Source organism: Pleurodeles waltl, chromosome 1_1, assembly GCF_031143425.1.
Source record: "Pleurodeles waltl isolate 20211129_DDA chromosome 1_1, aPleWal1.hap1.20221129, whole genome shotgun sequence".
Taxonomy (NCBI): domain Eukaryota; kingdom Metazoa; phylum Chordata; class Amphibia; order Caudata; family Salamandridae; genus Pleurodeles; species Pleurodeles waltl.
Window position 1 is genome coordinate 736,649,736 of NC_090436.1, and position 13,853 is coordinate 736,663,588.

General features: G+C 42.3%; 1 protein-coding gene across 2 annotated transcripts in view; it reads left to right on the forward strand.

The window, feature by feature from the left end:
* The window catches only part of DIRAS2 (DIRAS family GTPase 2), a 66,388-nt gene extending 52,767 nt beyond the window's left edge, over positions 1 to 13,621 (forward strand). Inside the window, exon 2 of one of the 2 annotated variants that reach the window (XM_069227480.1) lies at positions 8,370 to 13,621. In XM_069227480.1, coding sequence (XP_069083581.1) covers positions 8,406 to 9,005 — 600 coding nt within the window. In that variant the 5' untranslated portion in view covers positions 8,370 to 8,405 and the 3' untranslated portion in view covers positions 9,006 to 13,621. The remainder of the gene's footprint in view (positions 1 to 8,369) is intronic. The other variant, XM_069227487.1, reaches the window with a different exon arrangement.
* The last annotated feature ends 232 nt before the right edge of the window (positions 13,622 to 13,853 follow it).

Below are 13,853 nucleotides of genomic sequence, written 5' to 3' on the forward strand. Positions count from 1 at the left end.
AAAACCTAGACTTCCCTGTCAATATTTTTGATCTTCTGTTCTCCATATTATGTCCTGTCAGTATTGTTGATTCAATATTCAGGGGTCACACCCAACTGAAAGCTACTTTTTGAAATAGGACCCTCTGAATTGAAAATCTTTCTTCTGAAGCAAATGAACATTGAGGAGTTAATGCAGGTATAAAATCAATTGGTTAAAGTAAATGTGAAGATAAACATGAGTTTTAGTAATTTGATGCATAATATATTTTAAAAGAGGCTAAAATAGAGATCCCTACCTACGTCAAGCATCACCCTCCTCTATTTTCTTACGTAAGCTACCCATCTGCTCTGTCACTTAATATCTCTCTAATTTTAAAAATAGTAACAATTTGGTAGACATTGAAGATGTTTTAATCTTTCATTTAAATGTATGTGAGTAGATTATTTTAGAGGTACAGGAAGCTATTCACAGAGAGATCTCATAATTAAAATTGAATAGAATGGTGCTTCTAGTGTGTTGCGGTTTAAACATTTATTTTCTTTTTACTTTTCCACACTCCCTTTTTCATATTTCTGCATTAATTTGCACTGGCTCCAAAATATTTTTATTGTGATTTTACTAAAATAAAATGATTTTACAAATCTCAAAAATATATATCTGCCTATAAAAAATATTCCTCTCCATTCGTTATATATGAATGCTTTCATTGGTATTTATTTAAAACATATTTTAAAATAAATAACATTGAAGATCAGACAGAACAATGAGTCTGCTGTTTCCAAACAAAGTGAATACTGTCATGGACTACACAATTTTCGGACTTGGAAGGTCAAAGTAATAACAAATAGAAAGCTATGTTTTTGGTGACTCATTTATTTCATGAATGAATGTAAGAAAACGGGTCATTAGCTGTATGGCCTGCACAAGCAATGGATGCGCATTTGTCCTCTATTGGGAACCTAACACCATGTTGTAGCACTTGACTCTCAGCGGGGAGCAAAGCAGAGCAATCAAAGGTCTACTCAAAGAGGTGGTGTGGGTTAGTAATCACCATTCACAGGAGCACAATAATAACACTCAATAAATGATTTTCCAATCTCTACATTTATTACACACATACTACTCAATACTATGCAGTAATTTACAAATACACATAGGCTGTTGGAAATACTTCTAGATGGCATTGCATAATCATTCTTAGTCCTCCCAAAGGTGGTCTAGTTCACAAATCACAGGTCAAAAAAGTCACCTGTGCTTAAAATGCAATGATTGACAATAACATTGAATGACCGCACTTAATACTGGCAACAAAGCCTGCAAACTTTGATCACACGTGGCTGTCAGCATCCTTATTTCAGTAAAACAATTAGAATGATTTGTTCACTCAACATATTTTTGCATGAAATACACAATTAAAATGTAGCCCCTAAAGGACAGTACATTTATAATCACAACATGTGCAATTACCTATGCTCCTATAGGGCATTGCGCAGCATGAAAACTCATGTCGAACACCATCAGGCCACATGATGCAGCCATAGACTTTGCCTCTAGAGGGCTTTGCACCCCCAGCTGAAGAGCTCATGCTGCATCCTGGGAAGATCCTTGGAAGTGATGCTTTTGGAGTCCGACCCAACTTAGGATGGGGACTATGAAAATCTGTTTGAGGGGAGACTGCACTACTCCTGCAGCTCTCCTCGCACTTTTGGAGATTGGTGAGGTGACTCCACCCTCCTGGGGCCACCACAAGCCAAAAGTAACTGATTTTTCCAACAAAATATGGGTGAGCCCCACAGGGCATTATGGGCACTCCTCAGCGAGAGCCTGCATTTTTTATCAGCAGCTCTCCCACGGAGCCAGGTAGAGCTGAGTCTTGATTCTCCTTATGTTTCTTTTTTCTCTTGCAGCCTTGTGCCACTCTCTTTTTACTTTGGGGTGCTGGTCCTACCTGGGCACCATGTGTTCAGTATCCCATGCTGGGGGACAGACAGCCCAGGGAGCCCACCCCTGACTGTCCCCACAGGCTCCCCGTGCGGAAAGCATGCCAGCGTGCTGCTGAGGGAGCCAGTAGCAGTCTTCTGGCCTGCCTGCTCCAGTGGGCAGGAGTGTTGCTTGTGGCTGCCCTTCCGCTACCCTCAGTCATGGACAAGGTGAGCGAGGTGTGTCCGCCATGTGGGGGGAGGACTCACCTCTATTTCGATTGTGATCAGGCCCAGGAATGGGATCCTGCATCCTCTCCTACCATCGCAGGGGTAGTGCGATGGTGCTCTCTCACCAGTATGTCTTCTCAGGCCCCATGAATGATTAAGGAGCCCCTTCCCTCTTAAGAGAGGAAGCGCGATGGTGCTCCCTCGCAGCAGACTGTCTCTCGAGGCCCAGGAACTGGGTTCTGGGCTTCTTCCTCTCACAGGGAAAGTGTGATAGCACTTCCCTGTAGTTTCTTTCTACTGGGGGCAGCCCTTGGGCCCTGGCTCACGCCAGGGGCAAAATCCACTGAAAAGTCCTAAAATGGATCCACTTGTTCATCTCCAGAAGAACACAGAGAGTCAGGCTCCCACCATACACATCCAAACCTACAGAAGTCAGCTGCAGAGTTCCTCAGGGATCCTCCCTGAGCCTAACACTCTTCAGCATATACATGGCCCCACTATCAGCCATTGTCAGAGGCCACGGAATGAGCATCGTCATACGCCGATGACACACAAGTCATCATATCCCTCACAGAAAACCCGGACGAGGCCAAGAGGAACTTCCACACAGGAATGGAAGGCATCACCGCCTGGATGTGAGAAAGCTGTCTAAAGCTCATCTCGGACAAGACCGAGGTCACAAGCAAGCTTGACTACAGCAACACACTCTACGCCGGCACCACAACAAAAAACATCAGAAAGCTGCAACTCATCCAAAACGCTGCCGCCATACTCGTCCTGAATCTCCCCCATTAGGAAGATATCTCCCAGCACCTGAGGACCCTCTACTGGCTCCCAGTGAAGAAACTAATCATCTTCAAGCTACTCACCCACACCTGCAAAGCCATTCACAACATGGGACCGGCCTACCTAAACCACCAAGACTCCTTCCAGAACCCCGCCAGACCCCTCCACTCCACTCTGCAAGTACTGCCCACCATCCCACGCATATGGAAAACCACCGCCAGAGGAAGGTCTTTCACCTACCTCACAGCAAAGAACTGGCACAACCTACCCCTGCACCTCAGACAAAGCCCATCACTCACTATTTTCAGGAAAAACCTCAACACATTGCTCTTCGAATGAGGCTCTGGCCCCCCCTGCCCCTCAAGCCCCCTTCCCTCCACCACCTTGAGACCCTCACGGTTGAGTAGTTGCGCTGTGTAAAAACTGATTGATTGATTGAACAGTAAAAGACGTCAGAGCCCCACGTGCTTTGTCCCTGGTAAAAAGGGGTCAAAGGTCAAAATCCTCCTTAGACAGATATCTCAGACCCCGTTGGGTGGTTTTACTTGCTTTTGGTCTTGTTTTGCTCCTGGTGGTAATCCCTAGCCACCTGGAGCACTTTCTTTAGGCTTCCTGGCCTCAAAAGTGACATCCTTTGCAGGGAGCTGGTTTCACCCGCTCCTTGTGCCACACTTTCTCCTTGTTTCTCCTCTGAGCCTCTCTCCTCCTTGGCCCAGAAGCCCAGTCTTTCCCCCAACTAGTCCTCAAAGGCTCTAAGGGGACTAGCTTCCTGGTCCTAGTGAGTGCCTCATTGGCCCTAGGGTCAATTAGAGTCAGAGGCCTTAGCCCAGATGGACATCAGGGATTTTTTCTTACAATTGTCCATGGCATCTGCCTCCAGTTCCGGTGTCCAGCAGAAAAGCACAAGCAAGAGAGCTCTCTCCCCTCTGCAGGACCTTTTAAGTGGGGGTGGGAGGTTCCGGCAGGGATGCACCTCTGACCTATCCTGATCTGCCACATCACCTCTCCGCCCCTGTCCCAACCTCCCTGAAAAGCCTGCTGGGATTTGTAAAAACGGCGTCACCCAGGAGTCACTTGCCACATCTGCTCTGGGGGTCTCAGCTCCACCCCTCGCTGACATCACTGTCAGGGCCTTTCCCAACAAAACTTTAAAGAAGCCTCCCTCCTGGTTTGGCTTTAGAGGTCTGGGCTCCCTTCTTTGTTTAGTAGGCTTGGACAGGCTCTCTTACTGGCACAGGGTAACAGCTGGCTGATTGATGCAGAGTAGTAAGCCCTAACCCCTTCCTCCTCAGGAGCTGACTTAAGCACTGTTAATTACTCTCTTTGTGGGGAAAGGCCTTTGTACCTGCCACTGAAGAGAAAAGTAGTTAACCTAGCCCAGCAGGGTAACAAAAGGCCTGAACTCTGATCCTGAGCTGAGCCAGAGAAAAATGACATTCCTGGATGACCCATAAGATGTGTCATGTATAGAAGAGGAAGAAAATCACAACCACTGTATCCAGCGCGTACCAATCAAACTAGCGCATCTAGGAGTGTAACAGATTAGCACAGCCCATATATCATCATCACAGGATCAATATTCCACAGCCAGTACGAGAGATGGCTGAGCACAGCGTCTAATTTGCTGCATCGCTCACATGATGGTGGCTTTTTTTGACTATTGATAGGCATTCATTTTTCCTTATCTCTGGATGAGTCCTTCAATAACCTCCTTTGATCAGATAATTTATTTTCTGACCCTTGCTGACATATCAGTCCCACGAGGATGATATATGGGCTGTGCTAATCTGCTCCACTCTTAGATGGGCATGTTTGATTTGTACCGCTGGATACAGTGGTTGTGATTTTTCCCTCACTTCTCTACGTGATGACATTGTGCTGAGCCATTGCCACAAATATTTTGGTGCTTCCTTTCTGTTGTGATAATGACCCTAATATAAATATTTGCTATTTATGGGGTCGAAACATCGAAAACAAAATATTAGTGGACTGTTGTTAAAGTGATGATGACACTCTGACATAGTCTAGCATTTACTAACAATTGTATCCATATCAGTCACCTGTATATATGCTCTTTGCATAGCACTTACGCATTTTTGCTTCACTGTTTTTCACTTCCAATGTGCAGAAATTTTTCTTGAACAACTTTTCACAAAAAAAGAATATATATATATTTTGTTACTGAAAACAAAAGCATTGATCAACTTTTGATTTGATCTCTGTTCAAACCAATTTGTTGATGGTTTCATACTGTGGTTTCTCATTATACACTGTCTTGCCCTTGTCCTAGGGTTACGGGATGCCCCTTTTCTTTGAGCTTATCTTAAAAGGTGGACATAGGCGGCAGACACAGCGCAGTCCATTTGCCATGAGAGTACTGTGGGTGAGTGACAGGTTAAGAGGCTCCTCCATAGGAAAAGCTCCAAAACCAAGTGATCAAAAAACAAAAAATCTGAGCCGATTAGATGGGCAGAACCCATCTTCCTACTTTGTACATGTAGTAGAAGTGGTAAGAAACAATTTTCTGTACATGTTTAGCCTTCTGCACAGGAGGTGAATGATTCTAAAGCTGCCTTTCACTATTGAAAGTCTTGAGGTCCATGATTGTTTGAAGCAGCACTCATTCTAACTAGCACTGGCAATGCCAATGAGTTCTAGGAATTTGGCTCCCAGGACTGAGAAAAAGGCCTTGGGTGTGAGAGAAGTTTACCTTCCCATGACAGGATGACTTGGGGCTCCCCTGTCTCTAGCAGATGTAGCTCACATCTGAGCCTGCCCCCCTTTTAGTTAGCCAGTCAGGCACCAATCCAAATGGGGGTGGAGCTACCCTCCAGAACTGGTTTTGAATGACTAAAGGGTGGGGTTTCTCATTTCCCTGGCCACACATTTGGGGTAGGCACTGGAGCTCTGCACAAGGGAAGACATGCTCTGAAATCTTAGTTTTAGGTAGAGAGGGTTGCTGTAGGATTGTTTGCAATAGGGCACACAGGAACTGCTGCAACGCCGGGAAGGGTTACCCCTGAGAACTTTTACCCTTTTCATTAGGGAGGGGTCAGGAGTCACCTCCTCCAACAAACTAGTGCCGGGCATAAATGTGGCACTACTGGGCACTCTTTTCAGAACACTGTTGGATCTGTGAAAGACAAAAGAAGGACTGCACAGGCTGTTCAGATCTGTGTGGAGAATGCTAGGGGCTGGACCTGCTCTCACTTGTACCTAGGAAAAAGAAGTCAACTCCAAGGGACATTTAGCTGACCTCCTATGTGGCTACAGGGACATGGCAAACTGTAAGAAGCCCACTTTCCAGTAAGAGCCCAGCTGGCTTGATTCAACTGGACCACCCTGGACCCTACTAGTGGCTTCTCTTGGAGTGAGTCTTGAACATGGTTGAACAAGCTTGTGCAACCAAGGAGAAAACAGAGATGGCTAAATTTCTTGAATGAATAGCAGTGTGAAGCCTATCAATAAAAAGAAGAGCCAAATTAGACAGGATGAGTGCTAGAGGAAGTAGCACATGCAATTTATCAGCTATAGATTGAGAAAATGGCATGACCCAATGACTACCTGGCTGAAGTATTAAAGAGTTTGTCACTTAGTGTGGTGCTACATCTGCTGAACATGTTTAAAAAAGGTAGATAAAAGGGAAAACTGCCAAAATACCTCTGATATAGCATCCTAATTATTATGCATTAAGATGAACATCTTGGGCTAAGAGCTCCTCATACTCTCAAATTTCACTTCTCTACATCAAAGTCAGATTATTGCCAAACATTTTAGTGAATAGGCTCTTGAAACCTACCTCTGGGTAGGGCACAGGATGAAGGAATTTTTGGGACTGAAAGAGTTCAGGATATGGGACCTTACTGATATTTCCTTGGTAGGAGACATAGCAGGGGTTGGAGGATAACATGAAAATGCTTCCTCAGTTTCAGTCTGATTATGACCTAGACTCTGATGAAGAGTTTAAATACTAAGATCCTCATTACATGTTGTGTGGAATATGGGGGGTATGTTCCACATGCATAAAATATCTTACCCCCAGGGTGAGGTTTTTACCAAACATTGTAAATTCCTCCTATTTTGAGCTTGCAAAATGGAAAGTAGGCCTAAGATGAAGAATCGTTTTTAATACACTCTGCACTATTTTTTGCATTTTTCTTTGGGCTTTTTCTCCTGATACCTTACTATGTTTGACCTGCCAGAGTCTATTAGAGGAATACTGTGAGGGTTTGATCATTATCACCGAACTTGTATGTATGCATATGGTATTTCTATAGTGTGAATCTAGCAAAAAGTCAGAAGAGCATTGTACAAGGTCAAAGACAATCATAAATTCAGTGAGTGATAGGAGAGGTATCTGGGTTGTGACTCAAAAATCTGCAATTTCATGTTTGCGGAGAGATCAGAATTTATCACTGAGTGTTTTAAAGTTCAGTCATGTTATACAATTCACTCATTAGATTGGTGCAAAGTGCTGGATTCTAACCCCTTCCTAGCAGGTTCCTTTTAGAGAGATTCACCATAGGTGTGGTGATAATAATAAACACAACTCCTGTGGGTCTACATCACCTTAGGAGTAAATTCATCTGTGATTTATGGTCACCTGAAGATAGTGATTGAGAGACAGCTCTAATGCAGCTGATGGGAATAGCAATCGGAGCTGGCCTATCGCTTTTTCAAATGAAAATACTGCATACAGCCTAATATGACAGGAGTAAAATTGCACAAGACAGTCCAGGTGGCAGTTGCTAGATGCCTGAACTGTAGAGTGGGCCAATGCACCTTCCTACGCAGGATAATGGAATGCCAGACATTCTAGAAATAAATGTGGGATCAGTCTTCTGGAATCATCAGTAAACACATACACCCAAGGCAGCATTTCGCAGTTCTGAATGATGTAGATCTGTTCAGGAGTAGTAGGAGCGAAAAAACAGTTTCTTGACATTTATAGTAGAAAAAGACACATAAAAAGACACATAGCAAGGCAATGAGGGAATGCACTGCTGATGACAATGGCAAAATTGTGCATGGATATGGACCGATGCATGAAGGTGGAGAGGGTAATTCAAGAAAAGCAGGGGATGTCCAAGGACGTTTGTGAACCTATGGAGACCTAGAGAAGATACTATGGCTTGGATGATGAAGATAAAAGCGTCTCTATGACCAAGTTGCTGCACATGGGTGACTATTTCTCAGTGTTTACTAATCCGTGGGAGATTGTGAATGACACGGCTGTGACTGACTGACTTCCAGACAACTGGTTCATTTTTGCATATGATCCAACCATAATTCTAACCTCCATGCTTTTAATCGCACATCACTGCGTTAAAGTTATTGTTCTGTACTTTTTATTAAATAAAATGAAAATAGAGAGGAGTAATTAAGAGAATTTGTTGCTTCTAAAAAACAATGAGCTACTCTATTAATTGTTGTTCCCATTATTTTTCTTAGGATTTCCCAGGCTAAGGCTTTGACAGTTTGAAGACCATGCCTGAGCAAAGCAATGACTACAGAGTGGTGGTGTTTGGAGCTGGCGGCGTTGGAAAAAGTTCCCTGGTGTTGAGGTTTGTGAAGGGCACCTTTAGAGAAAGTTACATCCCTACTATAGAAGACACCTACCGGCAGGTGATCAGCTGTGATAAAAGCATATGTACTTTGCAGATCACGGACACTACAGGGAGCCACCAGTTTCCGGCCATGCAGCGCTTGTCAATATCCAAAGGACATGCTTTCATTCTAGTGTATTCAGTAACCAGTCGGCAGTCTTTGGAAGAACTCAAGCCAATCTATGAGCAGATCTGCCAAATCAAAGGTGACGTGGAGAGTATTCCCATCATGCTGGTTGGCAACAAGAGTGACGAGAACCAAAACAGGGAACTGGAGAGTAGCGAGGGGGAGGCCATGGCCAAGAAGTGGAAGTGTGCCTTCATGGAGACCTCGGCCAAAATGAACCACAATGTCAAGGAGCTTTTTCAGGAGCTGCTGAACCTGGAGAAACGCAGGACTGTGAGTCTACAGATCGACGGCAAAAAGAGCAAGCAGCAGAAAAGGAAAGAGAAGCTGAAAGGCAAATGTGTGGTCATGTGAAAACGAGATTGGATAAGAAAATCACAGTGTCATCTGCCTGGCAGAAACACGCTGTGTAGCGTTTAAGGACACAGAATCAGCATGCCATTTAAAATATCCCTGATGGAAAGTAGTCATATAGTACGGACAGAAATGTCGAACAACTTTAAAAAAGCAAACCTTTAAAAAACACTTAAGGTTTGTGGTCTTCTGCACAGAAGAAAAAAACAATTAAAAAACCCAAATAGATGACAGTCTTCGTGAGAATCTTTTCTTTGATTTTTTTTTTCACATCCCATGTTTAAACCAAGTCTCAGTGGCAGAAACGATATATTCCTTAAAGCAGCTAGCACAATTTAGACTAAAAAAACAGTTGTGAAATTATTCATGCAAGCAGCAACAAGAATAAAGGCGGGACAAGCAGTATATATGCATTAATTGCCTGCATCAACAAGTGATAGTGACTGAAGAACAATCCTAGCCACACCTCACAAAGTGTGGAAAACCTTCCGCAAACAGATAAACTCACGTTTTTCCTGTGCAGGTTTTGGCACTGTAAGATCTGAGCGTGCTCAAAATTGTATTAAAAAAAGCCAAAGCTTCAGTTACCAATGTTGTGCAACTGGCAAACTTTGGCTCACCATTGACTACATGTATTAACCTCTAGCATGACGCAAACTACCACAATAGTGCATGCAGATAGGCCTAGGCTATTGCTCTAACAGTCTCATCAAATCTTCGTCACAGCATTGTTTGTAGGACAGGCACTAAGACCCAATTCTACTTTTAATTGTGAAATGCTTGAATAGTTATGATTTTTTTTTTTTAAGGCTGCTGACCTTTTAGTAATAAAATGGTCATGCAGATTTTAGTCTTAAATATTAATTTGTAAAATGCTGAAAACTGATGAAGAGGTCAGTATAATTGAAAGTTAAGTGAATATAATTGAATGAATCATTTACTGTTTTAGGTACTCACGCTTTGGTGGAATTTTCAGCTGACCCATTGTAAATAGATAACTAATGCTTGGAGCTTGGCCTGTGGTCTCTTCGACATTGACCCATTTATGTCTATATCAGAAAAAAGAGATCTACAGGTGATGAAAAATGTTCTTGCTGAAATCAATATTCACCAATATTTCAAATTTTAAATTCAATTGGAACCAATTAGAATTTTCTCCAGAGCAACTTATCTGAAAAAAGGCGAATACATGCTGCAACTGGATCCAATGGAAATGAACTGCAAATAGTCAACTGGAACTTCCACCAAGGAAACCTGTCAATCAGTTGGTTTCCTGTGTTCAGACCCTTGACCCCAGCTGTGAAAATGTTTTAGGAAAGTGTCAAATCTGCTACTGCAAAAACCAGTTTGGCTCCCACAAGCTGACATTTCATTTACTGGGTGGTAAATCTAATTTGAATTTCTGATCTGAAAAACGTTCACAAGAAAAAAAGCCCAAACATTTTCTATTTCACGCAAACACTGTTAATGTTTCGGAGGCAAAGACAACGAGAAAGTTTTGGAGCCCACCTGGACCCACTTTGAGGATGGCAAAGCCATTAGAAGCCTGGCCCAAGATGGATTGACCCATTTTAAATCAATCTAATGACCACATGCCCCGAATCATATTTGGCTCAAATGAAATTAACTATGATTCCATCATTCATAGCATAGCAGCAGACAGGAAGTGTTTTGCCCACTGAATTTCCATCTTTGTTATGTTACGGCCAACGTTATTTCCCCACTTATGAGCAACACAATCAACAACATAGAATGATGGTTCTTTGTGATATTACAATTCGTTTCACCACCAACTCGATACATACAAAATACGAGGAATATATTTTCTGTTTTAGGCTTAAAAGTATCAGGTTTCCTCTCAACGAGAACACTGCTTTTAGGATTCACTCAGCATCGAGTGGTTGCGGCACACTGATTACCACAAAGAGGAAAAAAAAGCACATTGCTGTTAACCAAGAAATACAACGGATACGCTACTACATGCACTTTATTAGGATATATGCGAGAAAAGAAGCATCCCTTGTGTTTATGATAGTTGTTATTCCGATGCCTACTACTAGAAAGTGCAGTGCGAGACTGTAGGTGGAATTTAGTTTGCCTTGCATGTGACAAAAATGTGTTTTCGGAGAGTTGTGTCTGTGTAGCAGCAGGCACTGACACAACAAATTTGTAGCTTGAAGAGTGACCTCTTGTTTATTTTCCACCATGTGTATTGGAGTCATTTCTGCTCCTTCACTGGCACTGTAGCACTGCACTGATCCTAAAGGGGCCGTGAGCAGCCTTGCCCAGACCCATCCCTCTCGCATTTGCTGCAAATTACTGGCACCGTGAACTCCCGGTGCCCGCGATCCTTTCTGCTGCTTACCAGGGCTCTTGAGGCCGCATCCGTGCCCTAAACTAAGCTCATAGTTGCTGATAGCGAAAAACATCACCACGAGGACCTATGAGGAATAATGTTAGGAGCGCACGTTTACCTAACTCTCAAAACGCAAATAAACAACGGATCAGTATTTGTTAGGCAAATGGCGGGCGAAAGCCCAGAAATACTTGTAACGAATAGCAGAAAGGAAAGTATCTTTGTTTTCGTTCAGGGCTAAGTGTCTAATTTTTCAGAATAGCACTTAAAAAAACATCAATTAATATTGTGGTGCTTAGAAGTCAGTGACATCATGTACAGTAACAGTGTAATGTTTTGAGGACTGCACATATATGGTAACCCTGCAGTACTTTGTTTATGAGCAAATGCCTTAGCAGTTTGTTGTGTTCATCAATGTAACTGACGACTTCATTAGGGGTAATTGAACATGAGCACATGCATATACACACACCGCCAAGCACACAACCAACCCCTCCAGCCGCGACAACATTTGAGGTTAAATGTTTCAGGCAAGGACAATGTGAAACTAACAGTATATGGTGGCACTTACGAGGCATCATATACTACAAAAATGCACAAAATATACATCGCACATTTTTACAGAAAATATTATTAAGATGTTCAGTCTAGTGTCGTGGTAGTGAAAGGGCATATATAGTGATTATCTAGTGAGGCTAGGAATACAATAAAGCTAATTAACCGTGTATGTATAATTAAGAATTATCGGGAGGGAGCAATTGCTGTTTGCGCTACTTTAACATTAGCATCTTTCCTTCGAGTTGTATTGCTTCTGACGTGTTTTGACTTCGGTCACGTCAGTCTGCATCGGCTATCACTCCTGTTTTGATCACCACAGCTCTTCTTTGTGATTGCTGTCCCTTTCTCCAATGTCAATGTGGTATTCTGCAACTGGAGATATTCTCCAGCCCAAGGCCACAGATGAGACCTTTCGAGAGGCAACTTGCTAGCATTCCCTGGTGACAATTCTTGGTGGCCAGCTGCAAATAATTGGCTTGTTCTGTTCTGGAATTTGGAGTTTTGGACAATGAGTTGGGTGTGTCCACTAGAAATACAACAAGGTAAAATATACTGATGAGACAATAGCACTAAAATCCAACAACATTAGACACCAACAACCAGTTCCAAGAAGCTATTATAAACTCCTGGCAGCAATAATTGCCACAAAGGCTAGTGTAAAGTAATGGTAGGTGTCATGAACACGTTTACACTAAATTAGATGCTTTAGTTCCCCATCACTCAACCTTCTGTTTCTTTTGCAAGTGACTCACAAGTACAATGACAAAAATATCTCATAAAAAAAACGAAAACACATTTAAAACGTATTTGAAGAGTGCTAATGATGATTTCGATTTAAACAGTGCCTTATCTTCTAGCATCTTCACCTGGCCGGGTGGCTTTTCAATTTTTCTTTAAAGTTCCTTCACCACTGCGTATTGAAGAGGCCATTATACCATCAATATCGGAAACACCTTTACTTGCCTACAATATGCTGAGTCAAAGTATCCCATGTGTTTCGAATAACTGACTTCATGTCGAGAATAATGCCAAGGCTCTATATAAATTATGGCCGTCGGCATTGTCAATTCATATCAAAGTCAGGGTAGCCCATAAATGTCAAAATGGATGCACCTCACACTAGGAAAAACATCGCCCATCATACAACAGTGATCACAAGCGCACTCCCTCTGGCTCCCAATTCTTTCTATTGGAAGACTTAATAAAGCCATGATATATGTCACGGGCTTGCAGGCATCCAAGCAAGGTCAGTAAAAAAGCAATACTGTTTATGGACTACTAAATTATATTTTATACCCTCGCAATGCAATCATAGTTTATATTGGTCCATTTTACATATGGTAAGCAGGTCATAAATATTTGTTTTGCTATCGTTGAAAGAATGCTTATTTTTGGTAGAACAAAAAATACAATAGAAAAGAAAGTATACAGCTTTAATATATTTTATGTTTTTTTCTGGAATGTGATGCTAATATATACAAGCTCTTTCAAGTGTATATATAAATGATTAAACACATTTAAACATAAGACGAACAATGAATTTCAACACAAGATACGGACAAGTAAGTTCCTCATTGCGCATGACGTTTATATGTGAAAAATGACAATGTACAGCATAGCTTTCATCAGAATGCATTTATTGTAAGCATTTCATAATATATCTTTTCCTGAAAATATGGAAATAAAATTAATCTGTGCCTCTAAAGTTTTGAGTGGTGTTCAGCAAACAATACATTATATGCAAAAATAAACCTGACATTAAAATGATGTTCATGGAGGGGCGTGGCCGAATTCTACCCAAGATGGCCGCACTTTAGTGGGGCTCCACATGGGCGACATGAAAATCCCCGCCATCTGTCCTAAAATCCTGTTCTCTGCGAGCCATCATTGCTGCAACAACAAGTGCTTCACTGGCAGTGATGCTGGAAGAATTT